This window comes from Hippopotamus amphibius, chromosome 2, assembly GCF_030028045.1.
Source record: "Hippopotamus amphibius kiboko isolate mHipAmp2 chromosome 2, mHipAmp2.hap2, whole genome shotgun sequence".
Lineage (NCBI taxonomy): Eukaryota > Metazoa > Chordata > Mammalia > Artiodactyla > Hippopotamidae > Hippopotamus > Hippopotamus amphibius.
Genome location: NC_080187.1, coordinates 196,483,464 through 196,505,487, shown reverse-complemented (window position 1 = coordinate 196,505,487; position 22,024 = coordinate 196,483,464). Strand labels below are relative to the sequence as shown.

Sequence of the window (22,024 nt, the reverse complement as noted above, 5' to 3'; positions counted from 1 at the left end):
GCTCAGTGTTCCAAAAGCAGACAGTGGACCATGATTTCAGCTCTCATAGTTCCTTACTGAGTTTGCAGTAGGAAAGCAAAAGCCCATGTATCAGGGTCAACATGAACTGTCATTGCTGAGACCAAATACTTTTTGGTACAGAAGCAACTGAGATATAATGAAAAGAAGGAAAAAAATGTGTCTATAGGTAGTAATTTTTCCAATTTTTATCTCCATGACTGTAAATACTGCCCAACTTATATTTTTTGAAATACTGTATTTCTGAAATAGGCATACTAATAGCTCATAAAATGTTCAGAGACTGAATGCGATAATTTATCTGTACAACTTGTACCACAAAGAACAGCCTCAGTAATGTTCTTGGAATTTACTTCTGTGAATGTTATGCCCGATTTAAGTACAGAAGCTAAGACAAAAAAGGAAAAGTCAGCTATGAACTTTCCTTATAATAAAGTCATATAAAATTTAACAGCAGTATTTTAGTGAACATCTTCATTATTTGAAAATATAACTTTGGTTTCCAAAGTGGAAAAAACACATTTGTAGTAATCAAGGTGTAATTAGCATACACTAAAAAAAGATGAATAATCTACTGGTAGAAAGAGCAGTTTCCCTGTCTATATTGTTAAGCTTTGAGGACTTAAACCAAAATTAAAAAAAGAATACAAAAAATTAATGTTTTCCATTTAAGTTATAATTTGAAAGGACATTCTAAATGCCCTGGTTGTCTATTAAAACATGAGCTAGAACAGCTACACATTTGTGAATTGTACACCTTTAAGCAATTAAGGATTTTTGTAATTTGTCAATAATGGCTTAGCTCCACAGTACATAATTCTTACATGGTAAAATTAGCTTAGGCTAGACTATCTAGTTGCAACTCCCCAAAATGCATATTTTACTTCAAGTATTGGAATATTCATTATATGAAAAGAACAGCGGTGGCCTGAAAAAGTCACCTTAAGATTCTAAGTGCCTCAAAAGTTTGGTTTGTAAAGGCCATTCTATGAATGTTCAAAGGGTTAGAAATGTCATAAAATGTTGACTTTCTCCAAATTTCTAAACAGCTATTATTGTTGTGGCTATTAATTCCCTCAAAGCTCTAGAAAAGTGTGTTAAAGTCCCCAAGAGTTAAATGCATTTTGGATTATTTTTCTAAGTTCAGGAAGAGCCAGCTGACCATCATCCATACAATAAATGTTCATTCCAAAAATAACTACCAAATTCAAGGCTGGAATGTCAAGAGATTTTTCTTCCTAAGAAACCAAATCTCTGTACTTAACGACTGCCGCTTGAATTCTTTTAAAGAATTAATTAGGAAAGCTTGAGAATTAGCTTTGAAATCATTCACCAATGCCCTTGATGTTGGAGTAGAATATCTACTCTAATATGTACAGACAACAGACAGACCCATAAATTGTGGAATCACCAATCTGGGATAGCAAGTTAATAGAGACTTATGTTTGAATCTCTTATCTATTACTTCTAGAAAAGACATATAGCTTCTACTTTTATATTTTTGACCTGAAGAAAATGAGTCAACTTAGATCTCTTTAATTCAGAGATACAAGACAAATTGATAATTGTTGTAACTCATCTACAGTGACTTTTCATTGCGCTATTATTTATTGAACCCATACATCTCATTTTTCTAATGAATATTTCTTCAGTATTTGCAATTTGTCGTAAATTTCCAGCTCTTTGGGTTTATTATTTTCCTTCAGGTTTATTCTGTTTATTTCAGAGTCATCAGAGATAAACAGATTTGTATTTATATGAGTCTTCCTTCAAAGTGTGTGGTAGAAGATTTAGCAGCTTCATTGAAATACAGTAATATGTCAACCAGAGATCAACAATACAGGAGATCAAAAGAGAGATTACACAGTGAAAGCACTTTGTAAAGTGTAATACATTACCCAAATGAAATGCATCTTTGTTACTTTTAAAAACACTTAACTGACAGATCAGACCAGAAAATTATGCACAATAAAACTGCAAGAGAATTCAGCCTTAGACAGAGGTGGACTTATCCCATATGTCTCCCTTCCATTTAATTTAATGGAACAGCCAATTAACTAGAAACTTTCATTTCTCTTTAATTTTCATTCATTGCCCAAAGCATCTAAATTGCATAAGAAATTCACAATTTCACCACTTTTACATGACGACTTACAATTTCAGTTTTCCTTCCAAACAATTATCTATATGCACGTAGCAAATGCACTATTCCACCTTGTTTTCAATCTCTTCTCGTTCCTATTTTTTCTCAACAGCTGTTCTAAAACATTTCTACTCTTTTCAAGTCACTTCCCCCATTACATTCTGAGCATATGATCTTATCTCTTCCTTAACAGATATGCAGGCTTTCTAAATTCAGTGGTCACATTTTCTCCTCTTCCTCACAGAAAAAAGGTGAACAACAAAAGGCAAACTTGATTTATAGCATTAGCAGATTTCTGTGGTGTAAATACTCCTAACACAGCTGATTTCAAGCAACTGCCTCACAAAATTGTTCAATATTTATCAATCAACACTGACACGACTACCTGAATATATATATATGTGTGTGTGTATGAGATATATATATATATATCTCCTACACACTAGCCTTTAAGGCCAACCTCAATTAAATGTGTATTCCAAGTATCTAGCACATTGCTTGGAAAATAGGATACACTCAATAAATGGAGAAGATAAAATATTTATTGAGGGAATCTAAAATAAATTGATTGCTATATCAGAGTAATTTGGCTCTGGGGTTAATTTACTGTGCTATAAACTTCTTACACACTGTGACTATAAGGCCAAAATCCTGGAAGAAACAAGAATGAATTCTCTGTAAAATGATAAACATGCTGTGGACTATATCTTATTAAGAGACAAAACACACCTGGCCCTTGGCTTCGGATTTGGGTTTTTCAGAAAACAAATGTGTCCCCATTGTTATAAAGCAGAATTTGGTTGGCATATATACTTCACACATTTAATAACATAAAGCAAGGGCATAAATCCAAATATAAATGGAAAAAACCAATCAAGGGAATCACTTTTAAATAAGGCAGGAGAGCACAGTGCTCACAGTGCTCAGGGTGTAGAAGGAGACAGTCTCCTGTGTGAATCCTGGTTTGCCACTTACTAACCACCTGAACTTGTGCTAGCTGATTCCTCTCTGTAAGCCTTAGTTTCTTCATCTGAGAAATACAAGGAGATAATAGTAGTGTCTTCCTTTACAGGGTCATTGTAAGGATTAAATGACATAATGCATATAGTTTCAAAAATGATAATTGAATAAGTGTAGGGATTTCAGAATGTTAAAGAGGTGATGGTACAAGGGTGGGTCAAAAATTATCCGCACTCCAGTTATACTAAAACTTCTGCTGGCTGCACTGTCTTATCAGTGCTTTGTGAATGTGTTACATCAGTTCATTTGTAACTGAGGTGCGAGCAAAAATGGATGCCCCACTTGTGATTTGCACGAAAGAAGAGCAGCGTGCAGTGACTCGTTTTTCATGGTCTGAGGGTGTACCTGGTGCCATTATTTACAGAAGACTTTGTGTGTAGTATGGAGAAAGCGTTTTGTCGTGAAGAAGTGTGTATGAATGGATAGAGAAGTTCAAGGAAGGTTGCACAAGTGTTAGCTATCAAGAAGGAGCCAGATGCCTGTCCAAGTCCATGGCTGATGACAACATTGAGCGTACATGTGAAATGATTCTATTTTCTGGGATTCTCAAGGGCCAGTATTGGAACATTATCAGGAAAAAGGTTCAACAATCAACAGTGTTCGTTACAGTGAGATGATTATTGAAGAGCTGAACCCTAAACTTTGGATTGAATGCAGAGGACTGCTATCCAAGGGTGCTGTGATCTTAACATGACAATGCATGTCCACACACTTCTGCCCACACGGTGGACACTGCAAAAGCTTCCTTTTGAGGTGTTAAAGCATCCCCCCTACAGTCCTGATCTTGCTCCACCAGACTTTCACCTGTTTGGTCCCCTGAAAGCAGCCCTACGAGGACAAAGATTCACTTCTGATGAAGAAGTGAAGACAATGATACATTCGTGGCTCGCAGCTCAGCCTAAAACATTTTTTAATGAGGGAATACGGAAGCTTATTGACAGATGGACAGAGTGTGTTGAAAAGCAAGGGGATTATGTCAAAAAATGATATATTTGCCTTTTCTAAAAGTTAATTAAAATAAATTCTACAGCCAGAGTGCAGATAATTTTTGACTCACTCTCGGATAAGTATTTGTTAAAGAATCTCACGTTAACATGGAATTTTAGGGTTCTGAGTTGCCCTGTGAAGCAACTCCTTGAAAACTTTGCCCTGGACAGTGCCTTGCTCAGTGTCTGTCACAGGCTAAAGGCTCTATAACTACTTACTAGATGGGAGTCAATGAAGTGCTTGAAAATAAAAGACAAGAGTTCAGAGACTGCAGAAGGTAATAATACTAGCAACAATGATAATAATAATTATTAGCATCCATTAACCCTTACCTGCATTTGAGGCTGGTGAACGCAGAGGTAGCATGCAGTTAATAAACCTGGAACGTGTGCTCAGGGTCTGATACTCAGGCACATGTCTCCCTCAGAGTGTCTGAGAAACTTTATTGCTTTTCTTTTCTTTACCAGTAAAATCATGTAGGTGGACCTGCTTTTGACGCCTCTGCTTTTCTTTCCCATGAAATCATGTAGGTGGGCATGTAGTTGGCATTTTCTACCCTTTCCCTTTAGTGTTTTACAACCAAGATGATCTTAACCCTCCTCTTTTAACATGGCTTCAATCTTTCAAGGAACAGCCCCGCAACTCCCCCATCTTCAAGTCAGCTGCCTCCTTTTCCTTGTAAGATCAAAGCCGCACACTCCACACGATTTCTCACAAACAACAAAGGACTGTGTCTAGCACAATGTCATCTCCCACCCCTGTAGGTGGGGAATGTGGGCCAGCAGTCCCCTTTCAAGGAACTGCCACCCTTTGTAAAGTGACTTCACTGTCAGTAAGCCTAGCTAACCACAAACAAAAACAACCTTTCTTCTCCTCTCCCTCCACCTATATCAACCCCACCGGATTCAATCATCCCATTTTTAGTAAATGCAGGCTTTTAGAACAAGTTTAGAAACATCTGCCTGTCAAACCCCCCACAAAATCAGGAACGCATCCTCACAATTGTATGTCACAACTCCATCTCATGAGCATTTTCTAGATACTCACTTTCTCAAGATTTCCCAGTCATTTCAGAGTCCAAAAACTATCTATAGGGTTCAGGGGAACACATTAATTGTTTAAAAGGGGCGGGGGCAATTTCAAAAATATTTTCACTATGTAAGGAAAGAAGAAAGCAAGGGAGAGATAGGAAGAGGAAAGATCTTTTTGGTCTCACCACTCTTAGTTACGTAGATTTCTTCATATCCTTTTCAAAAAAAAAAAAAAGAAAGAAAGAAAGAAGGAAGGAAAGAAAGAAAGAAAGGAGAGAAAAGAAAAAGAAAACAAAGAAAAAAATTAAACACAGGATTTCTTTCTATTTCTCTTTTTTTTAATAGCCTCTGATTGCTGGAAATTCAGCTGACACAACTGGTTCAGCTGGAAGCTGGCCTGGCGCTCACCACTAGGCAATATTGCTCTCCAGCTGGGTGTAAGGACTCTCACAGGACACCAACCTCACACATGGTCCCTCTTAAAGCAAGACAAGCAAGGCCACTATACAACTTTTTCTGAGCGCAGATGAAGACCAGGTCACCATATAACCACAAAATACCAAACATCCTTCTCCTAATGTGAGTGACTACTGCTTCTTTATTAAGTACAGCTATTAGCCTCACTCTCATCTGCGTTCCTGGTAGACAAGATTTTTTTTTTAATGTACACAATCACAGAATTGTCCTCAGTTCAAGACAAACCTGATCAAGAGAAATCCTCTGCTTTTTAACACCCTCTGACTGAGACGCCCTGTGGTTCACCCTGGTATGCGTTCTCCATTGAAGTGATGGGTAATAAATTGAATTTTTAAAAGCACAGGTGTGTTCCTGGTGATCTTTAGCTGGAGGGCATTGACAGGTATTGTTAATTCTTTTCACATATATGGAAAATGGTGCTCAGAGAGGTTTTAAAAAACTCTACTAGTGACAGGATTAGACGCCAAATCTGTCTCAAGTAGCTCAGGACCATGTTAAAAAAAAATACAGATAGATAGGTACCCTTTGCTTAAGTTACATAGAATACTTCTGTGACATTATGTAAGGCATACTCACCCTTTTTGTACCCCACGTACCCTATCCCAACACCTGAAAATGATCCATTATGAGGTTATTACTTTGGGTTAAGGAATTGACCATTGTATTAAGGTAACTTAACAATTGATTCCACTTTTATCCAAATTAACTTATCAAATCATTTCCTCTTTAGTGTTGAAAGGTCAGTGTAGTGAGTGTGTTGTGATTGAAAATGGTGGATTGAGGGTATACCCCAGCTTGGTGGATTGACCTTGAGGAGTTACCATGATGGGAAGCTGTAAAGTCAAGGTCTGGGTAGCACAGAATGTCTAAAACACAGGGATGGGGGAAAGCACTAGAAATAAAATTTAACAACTTTCCATTTTTCCCCCCTAGGCTTCACTTCTCATGTTTCTTTATAAAATAGGAGAGATCACCAGCCTGGGCGTTCAGAGACCTTAGTTGTAACCCTACCTATGTTATCCATTAGATTCTTTTTGACAAGATGCTGAACTGTCTGAACTAATATCAGCAGATTGGCTTCACCAATTCACTAATCTCAAAGGCTTCCCAATGGATCTATGGTTCTAAGGAAGGATGATCTTTAAACCGTTTCACGTTATTTCTAATTGTGTTCTCATGCCCTCATATGTTGCTTCCCTAACATTAATTATGCAGCTAGCTGTGCTTAATTGTGTGCTAAATTATGGGGAAACAAAGACTGGCCTCCACCCTATAGCAGTAGATACACAAAGTCCTACTTCTAAGCTTCCTTTCATTACATAAACATACTTTGTATAATCGCTGTTGACAGAGTAGAATGTCGAAAGTTTCCAATATGTGTTCACATCTATTCACCTGAGTTAAGTTTTATAAAATATGTCTGAGTCCAGGGACAATACTGATTACTTTCCTTCTAGATCTCAAAGCCCAGAATAAAGCTCCCACCCACACTAGCTGTTCAACATATACAAATAACCGACTGTCTTAAGATAGCGTGGTTGCAAAATGTGGTAACACGAATATGAAAAAAAAAAATCAGTGTCTAGTTTGCAGAAAGGAGTGCACTAACCAGATTTTGTGAATGTTACGAATTCACAGTGGCTAATAATTAGTGCCCATAAACTTCACATGATATCAGCAGGAAACACAGAACAAAATAACACTTCTCACTCTTGATGCTCTCCTGAACTCTTGATGAAATACTTTCTCTCTTTATGCAGATAATTGAAATTTCCAGTTAGGAATTCAAACTAGGCAGAATGTTTTTTCAGTGGGACTCTGGGATTTCTTCTTTGGAGATGTGTAAGAAAGTGCTGGCCATTCCGGTTAGGCTCCATGGTTATTTGCATACTTTTCTGATTTTTGAAGTTCTCTCTTTTCTACTTTGACAAGATAATCAAGGAAAATACTGTATATATGATCTCTCTTCTACATGTCTCACTCGGCGTACAACCTCATCCCAGCCAACATACACTTTTTCTCACTTTTTTCTAGTTTAAAACTGCCACCATAACTGTACTGTGTTGGCAAGGTCCTTATAGGTTACATAAATATCATTCAGGGTCAGACACTGCTCCCCCATTTGCTGCGTTTCAATTCTTCCATCACCAAATGCCATTTCCAAAAGAGGGTAAATGTATTTTGAAATAACAGGATAGAAATGAGTTAATTCAAGAAAAAAGAGGTGAACTCTGGCCACTGCTACTGGCCTGGAACAGCGAGGAGGATGACAGATCAGTGATCTCTCAAGAATTGCCCTTTTTCCCTTTGCTATCCTCTGCTCCTATCTTCCGTTTCACGTGGCTATTAGCCTTAGGCCAGGAAGCCAGTGAAGTGCAGGAACCACCAAGTAAAATCAACTAGACAGGAGCTGAGATGAGGCTGTTTGGGGAATCTAGTTCCATGCACATCTGCATCTGCACGGAGGTACTAGAACAGTGAATGGCATCTTATCACCTGGTCTAATTTTACTTGACCGCAAGTGTGTAAGTCACAGACCCAAGACTTGATGGGATGGAAATACTAAACTAAAATTAATTTGAAGTAACTTTAAATACTCTTTATCTTGTACGGGTCATTGGTCAGATACAAAGGTAGACTTTTTTTTTCCTTTTGTTTTATTTTAAGTATATGTATGTACGCATGTTGACAGACTGCAGTGTCTTCAGAAAAGATTTAGAAAAATAACGAGGGTTCTAGAAACCTAAAGAAGACTATTATCTTCAAGTATTTGAAAAACTATCACATATGATGAGTAGATTTATTAAATATTTTCTCAAAGGTAAGATTTGGCTTAAAGAATATAATTTACTGTAAGGCAAGAGTTGGTTCAAATTTTAATTTACAAGCTAGGATTTTCTAATATAAATTAAGCTGCCTGCCAAGGTGTTAAATTTTATCTGTAGATGTTCAAACAGAAATTGAATGACCATTTGGAGAAGGAAACCAAAGAATTTCCTTGTGTTTACAAGTGGCTGCATTAGCTATATTTTCCAACTCTGATTTCCCTTAATTTTTTATTCTCTCCTTTTCCTTCAATTTCGGCACAATTTCAGTATTTTAAACAAGGTGTCACCATTGCAAATGTCTTGCTTAAACCAGTGAAAAGAGAAATTTCTTAATGTCACTGATTTTATAGGGACAACTTTAAGTTTTATTGATAGTTATTGTGGCAAGCTGTAAAGTCAAATTTATGTATTAGCAAAACCTCTTTCCATTCAATGTGAGAATGTGGGTTTTAGGGAAAAATCAGGAGAGGTTATCACGGAAAATATCCTCTTACTGGGGCATATATGTCTACCCTCATTTTTTCTCCACTATGTTTGATTCTTCCAATTTACATGTGCATTTTAATGAATAACTTCAATGCAAAGCTCGCCTAGTGTATTTAACCAATACCAAATAATACATGCTGTCTTACAAAATGGCAATAGACTATGAAAATGTTTCTAAAGTTTAATGAATGGGTGGCTTCTCTCTTCTCTGAAAGACTTAAAGAAGCATGAACTCATTTCTTAGGTATTATCTGCATCATTTTTTTTCTTTAAGGGACTCAAGCCATTCATTTCTAGATGGCAAAGTTTTTCCTATCTGTTTTCCCAAAATGTCAATGCCCTAATGTGATTGCTTCTTAAGATGCCTGTTCACAATTCATTTTTTAAACAGGTAGGCTGAATTTTAATGGTATTATGAGATTTTGCAAGTAAACTGACTGAGTAATATTGAGTCAATCTCCGTTCATTCTAAGCACTCATTCCTAAATATACCTTTTATTTTTCAAATGGGTACCATTTTGCTTCAAAAAACACATTTACTACCATTAACAGCCTCAGTCTGATCTGATTGTGTAGGGAGGATACTAATCAGGTAGAGGAAAGTGTACAATGTGTATGACTGTTACTACAAGAGCCAGCTGCGCCAGCATTTCTGATTTAATCTTTATTTTGACATTTTTCTCTGTCCTCCCTCAATTTCAGGCAGCCCATGCATCTTACATTGACTGCTTTCCTATAAATAATAAACAAAGGGGACAAAATTTAGATGTGAAAAAACCTTATTTGACAATGAAAATCCATGTTTAAATAGATTTATTCAGCAGTACTTTTTTAGTTATTTAAGGTCAGCAGACAAATAAATCTAGCAGTGAAAAATCAGTAATACGTATTTCAGCGTGTGATGTTTGGCATTTCAGGACCTAATCTAAAGTACCAGTATAAAGGGTTTTTTTGGGAAATGGAAAATTTAAGATAACCTGTCATAAAAGTCAAAGTGACATGTACCTACTGAGAGATGTAAAGGAATGGGGAGGCCATTAATATTCATTGAGCATCTACTATGTGCCACTGTTAGCAGCAACTGTTCCATTTAGTCTTTGAAATAACCCACTGAGGTAAATTTTATTATTCCTGTTTATTTGGTGGAAGAAAATGAAGCCCTGAGAAGTTAGAAAAACTTGCCCAAGGTCACCTTTCTGGTAAGTTACATTTGCCTTTGACATTCAAGTACACGAGCTCCTAATTCCAAGGGCTGAGCAGGGGCTGCAGAAGATCATAGCTCTTGCCTGAGGAAGGCAGGTGTCAAGTAGGCTTGGAAAAGAATTCCAGTCGCTGTCACCTCAGGGGTGTGTGAACCCCTGTTTGAGGAATGTGACTTTACATGTTACCACTGACCACGTGGGGACAATTATGAGCTAAAAGTGAGAACACAGATTGGAAGTCACTTGGAAGTTTTCTACTCGGTCCAAGTGCCACTGAACTCCGGGTAGTTATTCTGAGGAATCTGAAAGTGCCCCGAGGTCAACACTGCAGGAAGACACAGGCAGCTACATGACTCGACGGGCAGGATGTGGACCTTTGCATGGGTGAATAGGAGAGGGGTGGGTAGGATTTGTCAAGAATTAGCAAGAGCTGAAAATACACAGGATGAGACCAGCTCTGTACACCGGCGTCGTCACCTCATGGAGTACTCACTCTGCAAACAGTCCGCGTTCAGGAGGTCCTGACACTTTTCGTGGCACTTCACGCCACACTCTGAACACTTCATGCCTTGCCGAGCAATGCCCCACAGGAGCCCTTCGCACTCGTAACAGTAGGTAGGTGTCGTAGCCGTCCAGACCTCAAAGTTGTGAGGGGTGGTGGAGGACATGGGGTAGATCAGTGCCTGCAAAGTCTTCTTGAAGACATGTATTTTCTGTGAAGATGAGAGAAGTTACCAATGCAAGCCACATTCAGTGGCTCTGGAGAATTTCATCACAGAACAAACAATTTTATCACTTTTTCCTGAAAGTGCTATCTTGAGGGGCCCCCCTGGATTACTGATTTAAGTGAGGACAGTTATCACAAGAATTCTGCACACTTATTCTTCGTTCAGTGTCCTAGGGCCCAATTCAGTTCTTTGAACACAAAGAACTCCCTCATCTTCAGATTGGACTGGGCTCCACTGCAGTGCAAGCTTCTTTTGTGGCAGCACAGAGCTCTGGTTACTTTTGATAATGACCACGTCCCTCTATCCTGTGAACTCCATGAGGGCAAGGCTGATGAGCCTGACCTAGTCTGGCTTGCGATAGGTGGCCAGGAAACAGCAATTCAACAAAAATAAAAAATAGAAAAGGAATTTATATCACTATCCGTTGTCTAAATTTGTTCTTGGTAAAATTATGAAGTAATGGAAAATATTCTCAATGCTGACTTTAATCCTCTAGAAACACCCCCAATGCCTCTTTTCTATTCTACCCAGGCCTCGCCTCCCTGATTCTATATCCTCTCTAACACTGCACCCCTCCCCAGTCCCAAAGTACACTTCTTCTATAGATCTTTCTGCAGGGAACTGCTTTCATCACCTATTCCTTAGGAAGGAGCTCATCAACTAACTGATAAGGAAGCCACAGTAGAAGTTAAAGGTTAAATGTGGCACTCTCCCACAGTGCTTTATATATTAAAAGGAGATAATTTTTAATAGCAAGTGGAAGCTGTTGGTGGAGTGAACAATGAACGAGGAGCCAGGAGGCCTGAGTCCCCCAGCACAGGCCCCAGCACGTGACATCTGAAATGGGCTTCGGAAGGCAGGAGCCGTCTTCCTTATTTCTCTAGTGCCTAAACAATGCCCATCATTGTCTTTGGGCATAGTAAGGGCACAACACATTTTTTTGTGAAACGAATGAATGCCTGTTACTTAAGAGTCTTATAATCTAGGAAGAGACTTAAATTCTCTAATCCTCACTTTCCCGTGCTACCTATCTACCGTACCATGTTGAAGACCACACTGTGTGAGAGTAACAAATATAGTCTATAGACTTCAAACACCAAATAAATACTAAGCATTAGTGTTGATAGCGGAGACTTGTTTGGATGCGTCTGTCCCTTTGGTTCTTATGTCCCACTATGCAGGTGATGTCCTGACAGAAAGACTAGCATTCTCTGAACTTACAATTATAAATAATTTCCTGCAACTACCTGATGCATGATGAATGGTTATTTACATAAATCCTGTAGGAGTCTAGCAGATACACAATGCTAGAAAGGAAGCACTTGTATTTTGCATTAATCATCCTTAAATCTCATTGCAGAATATCTTCCAACAGTGTTGAAATGGTTCACTTGTCATTATTTTTTGATTCCTTAGTATGATAACAGTATATTTCCCTTTACTAGTACATTCCCCTCATTATGTGTTTTCCCAAAAGGTGTTTGTTAATGGAGGAAGGCGTTCCCTACCAGGGAGTTAGGTTTTACTAAAATTTTTTCCAGCTTTTGAACAGCAAGATCCCACCCTCACTACTCATGAGGGTCTGGTCAAAGCTCTTTACGTTTCAGGTGAGTCAACAGAGCAACAGTACGTATAGTATATGTTCAAAATATGGGAATTTCTCAAGTAGGTGACTCCCGTGTTAGGGTTTATATAGACAGAACAAGTGGATTCATCACTTTTCGGTAGTCTGAGGCAATAAACCTCTTGGCTTCATTCCATAATGAAGGGATGTCTTGTCTTGAAAAAAAATGTCAAGAGTTCCTTTAGAATTAGACGTGTGTATGATTCATCTTTGCTTCCCATTCGCTGCCTAGCAGAGTGATATTCCATCTCATCAACGTGAACTGAACGATTCTTGGCATAACAGATTTACAATCAGCTCTCCATACACAGCTTCACATTCTAACTGAGCTGAAGGGCTGGGGGGCCGTGCAATGCGTGTATGTGTGCGTGAGATACAGAATTTTTGGTTGAGGTAAAAAAAAAATAAGAATGGAGTTTAGGTATATTTGCAATTGTATCATTTGTTGTCTCAGTAGGGGAAAAATAATAGTTCTAACTCATTGGAACACTGGGTGGGAATAGAACAGTCTGCTACGGAACACAAGACAAGTGAGAGATATGTGTTAATTTAGAAAGCAGAGTTGGGCAAGGGGTTGCTTTTGAAATGAATGTATATGCATAATTTAAATTTAATGATTAACACACTTTAATCCCCTATGTCCATTTTCATTTTATTGAATTCAAGTGAATAGATAGTCAGTCCTCTAAATCCTCAGACTATAGTACGAGTAATAAATATAAGGAACACTTGCTAAAAAATTAAACATGCTGAAGGAAAGCAAATGAAAGATAGCTGAGAAGGTTTCATTGAAATGTTTGGTTTGGTTTGGCTAAAGAGGCGTGGTCCATTCCATGAAAAGAGGGAGTGAAGCTAATTTCAAAAAAGAAGAAACATGGAAAATTTACTAGACAGCACACTGAAAATCAATTGAATGGGGCATTAACATAAACCATAACATTTGAAAGCTATAGAACCTGGAGAAAAACACTAAGTAATTCACTACAGGGTACATATCCCCAGTCTCAAAGAAATGATATTATGAGTTTTTTCATTTTTGATTTTGGGGATACGGGCATGTGTTTACAAAAGCTGAAAATGACTTTAAAATAAATAGCTATGAAAACATTTCTTATTCCAGCAAAGCATAAGATGGAATGATGGTCACTTCAGAAGCTGAGGAAATGAATAGCTAAGGTAAGCATGTAAAAATACATCTGATAAGAGGGTACTCTTATGTCTTGGGAGAACACTGCATATTGGGGGAAAGAGTGTATTTTTAACAGCAAAGTAAGACCGGATCCAACAAGATTATAAGGACAGAGTGTGGAGTTTTTGTGGAATAAGGCAAAAAGATAGGCTATGGGGCACTGAATAAAAACAAAGCAAGTGGAAACAGTAAAATTAGCCATGAACCATGTAAAATGGGAGTCTGTAACTCACCTTTAAGAACTGGATTAAAGAGAAAAGAAAATATATGTAAGCACATACATTCATACATACACACATGTACTTAGAGTAGGTAGAAAGATAATTTGGTGTAGCTAATAGGATCCTAGCTGATGTGAAAGGATGGGAACTGTATATGTTATCAAGAGAGGGTATCTCTGTCCTAGGTAAACAAGGAACCAGACATATGGAAAAGATGGTCTGAAGAACAAGCAGAGTCCAATTATTCGAATTAGGACTGAAGGGCTGAGAGGATTCAGCAATTTGGGAGACTTACTGCTAATCTATTTTAAATGTTTCTAAACTTTTCAAATCTTCTACAACAAACATATTATTTGCTAAAATGTATGTTCTGATAATAATAAAATGTATGCTCACTGCAAAAGTAATTTATAAACCCAAAAAAGCATTAAAATAAAAAATAATGTAATTTTTCAAAGTTAGGCATGGTTTAATGCATGTTCTTACAGTAATTCTTCTACTTAGAGCCAGGATATCAGGTTTTTGCAACAAAGTAAAAAACAATAAACTTTATATTACTAATGTGATTCCAGAAAGTAAGGCAATTTTTCTTGTGTTTCAACACTGCTTTAATCTGTAGAAATGATTACTATGCTTTCATTCAGATGAGACGTAGTAGCCAAGTACAACCTATGGACTACAAAGGGGAGGACACAGATTTGTTAAACACATATTTTGTTAAAAATTCCTGCTCTGAGAACCTGGAATTTAAAGTGAGTTGCCCTAACATGACACTTTCTGAACAATTAGGACACTGGAAGCAAATGAATTGTCTTTTCTATTGATAACTATATGGGGAAATTAAAATGTCCAAAAAATAAAGCAATCAGGCCTCCTGCTGAGAACAATTACCAGTGTTTTTGGACCACCAAAATTCCAATCTACGAACTGTTAACACTTATAACAGGAACAAAGCTTGTCTGACTCCATCTGCCACGTACCTTTTCTCTTTTTCCCCTCCTATGTTAACTACCAACTTAACTAATGAAGTTCTATTTTTCTCTTCATCCTGTGGGCTTCCCTCTTAGGACTATACAAACCATCTCCTTCCTATACTTGAAAACAATCACATTTAGGTAATTCCATGAAAAAAAGTATGATTTTTGTTTTGAACCATATTTCATGTACTTGATGCATGCTTTTTAGAAAAGAAATCTATTTACTGTCCTCTAAGTATCATTTTGCTATTTCTGGACAAAAGCATTAGAAAGATTTGCAGAGCAAAGACTAGGTACAATGTGACCTTTGTAACTGGTTATAAGCCTGAGGACAGAACAATGGTAGAATAAATTCCTGAGTATAAAAACAGACATAATTTCATGACTGATTTACTCATCAGAGTAATCATTATATAAGACTGACTATAGAAGCTAAAATTACCTAGGTAAAATTTTTTTGTAGCAGAAAGTGCTAACAGAGACTAAAAGTTATATGCCTATACATGGAAGACTGTCATCTCTTTTTACTTACATTGTTTATAACAGGTACTAATTACCAGTGACCTAAGTAACCTAAGTAACTTATGGATTGAGTCCAAATAAAGAGAGCAGAACAGTGATAAAATAGACGACTCAATAACTTAAGGAGAGGACAATATAGGATATACACTATACAGGAGATACACTCTAAAGTACAATATGTTTCCATGGCAATACAGGACATGGAACTTGATCTGAAAACAAATTATGATAAATCTATCATGTACTATATAAGTATCACTTTTTCTCCAAACTTAAGATGAAAAAAATATATATACAAATAAAGAAGGTGGTATGAGATGAGTAACATTAAATACAAGCAGCCAAAAATAATGTGAATTTCTCCACTGGGGGAAACTTTAGGCACTTTAATGTGGAAAGTCTAACTCCTACCAATTGGGGCAGAGACTGAGTTCTTATAAATCTTCTGACAGAGGCCATGAAAGAGCAGGAAGAGAGGGAAAGCGGTGACCGCCTTCTTAAAGGGAACCCATTCTATTGTTCTCTTGTGTAAGCAAGAAGGTCAATTATGCAGCCATGGAAAGCTGTGTGATGAAAGTAGACAATCATAAAAATAATAACTAATATTCACAACATATTTATGTGTCCAGTATGGTTGAAATGCTATTTGTTATCTCATTTGATTTCCCCAACCGCCCCCCCAGAATGCTTTAGAAATATTAGTATATTCATTTTGTATATTGGAAAACTGATCTGGCAACCTGGTAGATGAAGTTGATATAGCCCACTAGGTAAGCGTTGGAAAAAAACATTTTACTATGTAGAAGGGCTCAAAAGAAATAGATTCCCCAGGCACATAAACGAACAAATAAATAAATGGAACTTAATGACAGAATTACAAAAGCAGATTCTGTGGGAACCTAAGAGATATGTTTGGGATCCAGTTAAACTCCATGGGCTTGGACCTTGGGGTTTTCAGACCATTTTCACACAAGACATTTAGACTTGCCTTCTACCTAATGTTGGCATTGAGGGTAGTAATCAGAGCTCAAGCATTTTCAGATCTTTATATCTTCATACATTTTTTTCAAGACAGAATTATTGATCAACTTTAAAATTTGAAAAGTATTTTAATTAAACATTTAAAATTATATCTACTATATTAAAATAAACAGTATAGATAACTTTAATCTATTTAATGGAAAACAGGGAAAATAAACTCAATCTACACAAAAGAAGCCTAGAAAAGAATTAAAGTAAAAAGAAGAGACACAGTAAATTTTTAAAAAGTAAGAGAACTAAGCTCAAATTTATTATAATGAATTGTAAACTGAATTCACCCATAAAAAGACAAAATCTGAGATTGAATTTTAAAATTAAGCTATCTGGAGATATGCATAAAAACAGTAGAATTTAAAGAAAGGGCTAGAAAAGTTTCTATCAAGGAAGATATTAATCTAATTACTTCAGTATAGCTGTATTAATATCACATAGAATTTTTTAAGGAAAAAGCATCCAAGAGATTAATAGAATTACCAACAAAAGTTGAAAGAAACAATTTATCAGGGATATAGAAGTCCCAAAATGTATGTACTCAACAGTAAAAGCTCATGTGGGATATCTACAATGTTTATCATATACTAAGCCATAAAGCAATCCTCAGTGAAATACTAAAGACAAAATACTGTCCATATCCTCTGAACACAATGCAGTAACAAAAAAAAAAAAGCCCTTGTCTTTGGAAGATTAATGAAAACACTTCCTAAATAACTGATAAGTCAAAATATTAATCACTGGACCAGTTATGAAATAATTCCATCTCAACAATACAGGTACTATATATCAAAACTTGTACAATGCAGCTAAAGTATGCTGAGAGGAAAATGAATAGCTTTAAATGCATACGGTAGAAAAGACAAAAAGAAAATTAGGTTATACAAGTGTGGTAAAAATATAAACAAAAGCAATAAAATGATAGATACAAAATCTTTGAAGTTTGGAAGCAGGAAGAAAATGAGGAAGGAATACACTAGGGATGGAAATATTCTCTTTTAAAAGCTGAGTCATAGATATAAGGTGTTTGTATTGCTATTTACTCCACTTATGTTGCAGATATTATTTTATGTGTATGCAGTAGTTAATAGCAACAATAAAAATTAACAAACTACATATTCACCTTAAGTTAGAAAAATAGCTTCGGGGTAAATACCAAAAGTAGAAGATGAATTTAAATACGACCAGAGTCAATAAAACAAATGGCAGAGAATCTCCTGTGCTTCTGATTTTACAAAAGGGAGAAAAAATTCAAATAAATAATAAGATGAAAACAGCACACGTTTTTATAAAGTATATAACTTTATGAACAATTTACAGTATTAAATTTGCAAATTTAGAAAAAAAAGGACAACTTTCTCGAAAGAAATATAAATTATCAAAATTGACTCAAGGGCAAACATTTAAATAACATGGATAGAATTGTTATACTAAGTAAATTGGTTCAGTAGTCAAATAATCACCCTAAAAGAAAAAAACAAAAACAAAAAAACTTACAAGATGGTTTTAGAGGCAAGTTTTTTCAGTCTTTCAAGGTTAACAACACTTTACTTTATGCAGATCATCCCAGAGAAGTGACAAAAAGGAAAGCTCCCCCGCTTATTTTATAAGATTAGATTATTCTTGACACCACAATTGTTCAAAGACATGGTAAACCACAGGCCATTTTACTAATGAATACAGGTGCAAAAATCTTACATAATTAGCAAACATATGAGAAAACTGAGGCCAATAAAATTTCAGAAACTCGCCCAAGTTCCCTCAGCTAGTAAATGGTGGGCTTGCACCAACATTTTTCTCAAGCCAAGGACCATGCTCTTGAGGAAGGAAAGAAGCAGGACCAATAGCAATACTACTAAGAGATAATCTGTGTATTTCGTGTCATTGCTGATGACTGTCCTGTCAATACTCCCTGCAATCTGCCCCTTAGTTGCAAAGGCAACAGGGAAGCACCAGGCTCAGCGTGTACTCTAGATACTTCATCCTAAGTCCCGACCTCACTGCCCTGACTGGCACTGCTGTGCCGGGCAAGACATTTCTTTTAATTCCCTCTCATTGTGAGATAAGTATTATTACATTACTTTAAGGATGAGGTAAGCAAGTTTCAGGGAGACAAAGTGTATTAACTAAGAAATGAGTTCTCAAAGGCAGTAAGAGGTGGAGCTGAGATTCAAACTCAGGCCATATCATTTCAGCACTTATTCACGTGGCTTGAAAGGATTGCTGTTCCTGAGCAGGAGTCCAGAGTCCCTAGGTGAACTGTGAGCCTGCAGCTTCCAGACAGAACCCCAGGCACCAGACAAGTGTTCTGACTTGCTTCTTCCTTTCCTGTATCTTTCTAGTGTCATGCTAGGAACAGGGCCCAAGTTTGATCTACTTCCACACCTAGTTCTTGCCAGTCCCTTTTCTGTGGCCTGAATCCTATTATTGGAAGAAGGACCTCTACCCTCCTAGACTAATCAACCCTTACTGAGAATCCCTATAAGCCTACCCTTAGGCCAGCCTCCTAAACATGGACATCAACCTAGGTAGAACAAATGGTATTCTAGAATCTCTTTTAGCCTTGGCGATTTGGATTCCTCACTCTGTCTGAGTTTCCCATAACCATCACCTAAGCCTGTCTTAGTCTAAATACCCCTGCCTACTAAAAGCTTCTACAATGAACTATGGCAACGGTGGGTACAACACATAGTATCTCAGCTCCCCTCTCCCTATGAGCATCATGACAGCAGGGATATTTAGATGACTTGTTCTCTGCCTTATTTCCAAAATCTGAAACAGTGCCTGAAATATAGTAGACAGTCAATTGATATTTGTTGAAATATTGAATGGATTTACTTTGATTGTGCTACTGTTGGGTCTAAACCTAGGAAACTCCCTCTGAGAAAGCAAGCACAAAACTGAGCAGTATACTGCTGGGCAGATTATTGTTGTGGTAATATGGATACTAGATTGTTATCCTTGTGTTATTAAACCAGGTGGGAATATTTACAGGCTGTAGCCCTTAAGGGCTGATTAGACTGAGATTCCCAATCAGCCCCAGTAGCTCCTCATGGTGAGGGGCAGTTAGGGATGGATGGGGCGCCTGGCAAGAGTTTGCCCACTGCCGATGGTGTGTCAATGGAGGTGGTGCTGGCTCACCCAGTCATCTTGCATCAGACTTTATAGCCCTTTCCTTCCTTGGAAGAGATGACTGAGCTTTTTATCACACATCCCTTTAATTAAAATAGAAGGGCTCCCATCTTCCACATGGCCAAGCCATTTTTCTTCACGTAAAGGCAAATATTTCATGCTTCACATTGAGGGTGCCTGGGACTCACGGCACCGGGAAGTAGAAAGTATTTGCTCCAGAATTTATGTTAGTTACCCATGTAATGACTTAATGTGACAGCTTGTCAAGACTGACATTTGATATGCCTGTTGTACAGAAGTCATATTTCATTTGCTTTTTGAGACACGGGCCCCAGGGAAATGGGCTTTGAGTTATGGAGGGAACTGATGGACTCCGTTCATCCACCCAACACCCCACAGAAAAATCTTTTCCATAGGCCTTCCGAAACTAAAGAAGCAAAATGATATTTTTATGTAAAGGAACAGTAGATCAATAGCTAATTTAACCATAAAGTGAGGGTATGCTCTCCGTCAGAGCCTCAGAAAATGTAGCAGCACTCCTCTAATTTTATCGTTTTCCTCTTAACTTTTCATAGGAATGAGTGTGCTTTAAACCAAAAGGCATATTTTAAAATATAAGAAAAGGAACAGTCTAGGAGTCTATCAATAAAAACCTTCCACCTTTACTATTTCCTCAAAAGCAAAAGACTGGATACTCTGAGATTCAGCAAGCAATAGGAGGCTTTCTCACATACCAGAGAAAGTTTATTCTCTCATGTATCCAAACTATACTGAAAATATTACATGGCATCATAAACCCAGTAGATAAGAATAAGCCCCTGGGAAAACAGCCATATTTTAAAAATCCTATGGCGCAACACAAAATGTTCTGAATTTGCTGTAGGACCCATACATTCAAGTGGACAGGTACTATCCCTGATGTGTATTGGGTTGGGGTTTGGCGGGGGCTTGCTGATAGATACTTAGGAAAGGTTGGCTGTGGGTGGAGGAGGACAATGACAGGGAGAAGGAAAAATATAAATGTATATAATGTTGTTTAAATGGCAAGTGTATAGAAATTTAAAACAAGTAACAATAGTGGCCACATTTTTACTCTCTAAGAATGGCAAAGTCTCTAAAATTGCGGGAGGTGGAGTACATAGTTGCAGTAAAGGAGGACACAGATAAACCGTCTCGGATAAAAGCCCCAGCAGAGGGGCTGCGCAGGCTGCAGTTACCACGGCACAGCATCCGCTGCTCATTGCAATCGCATGGGAGTTTTTTAAAACAATAACAACAACAACAACAACAAAGCAAACAAAAACAAAACAAAACAAAACATAAAACCTTCCACCCAGGCTATACTTGAAGTCAATTAAATCAGAATCATGGGACTGAGACCCAGGCATCCGTGTGTTTTAAAGCTCCCCCAGTTGACTCTAATGAGACAAATTCAAGAAGCCCTGACCTAGTTATTTGCAACCTACTTGTACCTTCTAATCATGTTGGTTCATTCACTCAACAAGAATTGATGGAGCATCTCTCTTATGCCACAGTGTACTAAACAATAGGGATGAAAATATTTAACAAGAACAACAAACAAGATATAGTGCTACCCTCATGGAGTCTAAAAGGAAAGGCTAATGCAAAATAATCAAATTGTAGTAACGAAAATAATAAAATCATTAGCTTGTATTTCTTGTTTACTGTACTCTAGACTGTGCAGTGTATTAAACATTCATCTACTCCCTTAATCTTCTGTATTATTATCACCTCATTATACATAAGAGAGAACTCAGGCTCAGAGAAGTTACATAACTTGTCAGACATAACAATGCTAATTTAGTGGTAAATTTAGTTTCTAGAATGAAGGTTTGCACCCCAAGCAGCCTTCACTCTTAACCATACTATACCATACTATACTATGGAGGTCATGAATAAATGCTAGAAAAGCCCAGCAGAAGAAACTAATCATTGAACCAGAAGGGGAGGAGGGTGTTTGGGAAAGCCTCAGAAAGGAGGCAAGACATGAACTATGTAAAAATTTAGTAGGATTTTTTTTAGGTGGACAAGAACAAGCAAATTGTGTTAGGATGAAAGAGCATTTGTAAGGACGGGAGGGTACATGCATATTTGAGCAGCACAGGATAATTTGTACGATCGTGCAGCTGAGGCCCGGAGAAAATCTGTTTAGGGTCAGACTATCCCCCATGTTCCCAGTTATTCCCAGAACTTCGGAATAAGCATAACAAACAGGCAGCCCAAGGAGAATGCTTTTCCCCAGACTATGATCAATGCATAGTTAGTAACTGACTCTGTACCTACCAAGTCCTCATTGTTTAGAGATGTCCTAATCACCATAGCCAGGGAGAGTCCAGATTTCCGAGCAGCCAGGGTCTTAAAAAAAGAAAACACACGCCAAATTGTG

The 22,024-nt window shown here is 37.4% G+C and overlaps 1 protein-coding gene across 3 annotated transcripts in view; it reads right to left on the bottom strand.

Annotated features, from left to right (window-relative positions):
* Positions 1-22,024, bottom strand: part of UNC13C (unc-13 homolog C) — a 620,639-nt gene that overhangs the window by 365,366 nt on the left and 233,249 nt on the right. For all 3 annotated transcript variants that reach the window (XM_057724491.1, XM_057724492.1, XM_057724493.1), the window contains 2 exons: positions 21,922-21,993; positions 10,686-10,905 (listed from right to left, as the gene is read on the bottom strand). In XM_057724491.1, coding sequence (XP_057580474.1) covers positions 10,686-10,905; positions 21,922-21,993 — 292 coding nt within the window. The remainder of the gene's footprint in view (positions 1-10,685; positions 10,906-21,921; positions 21,994-22,024) is intronic.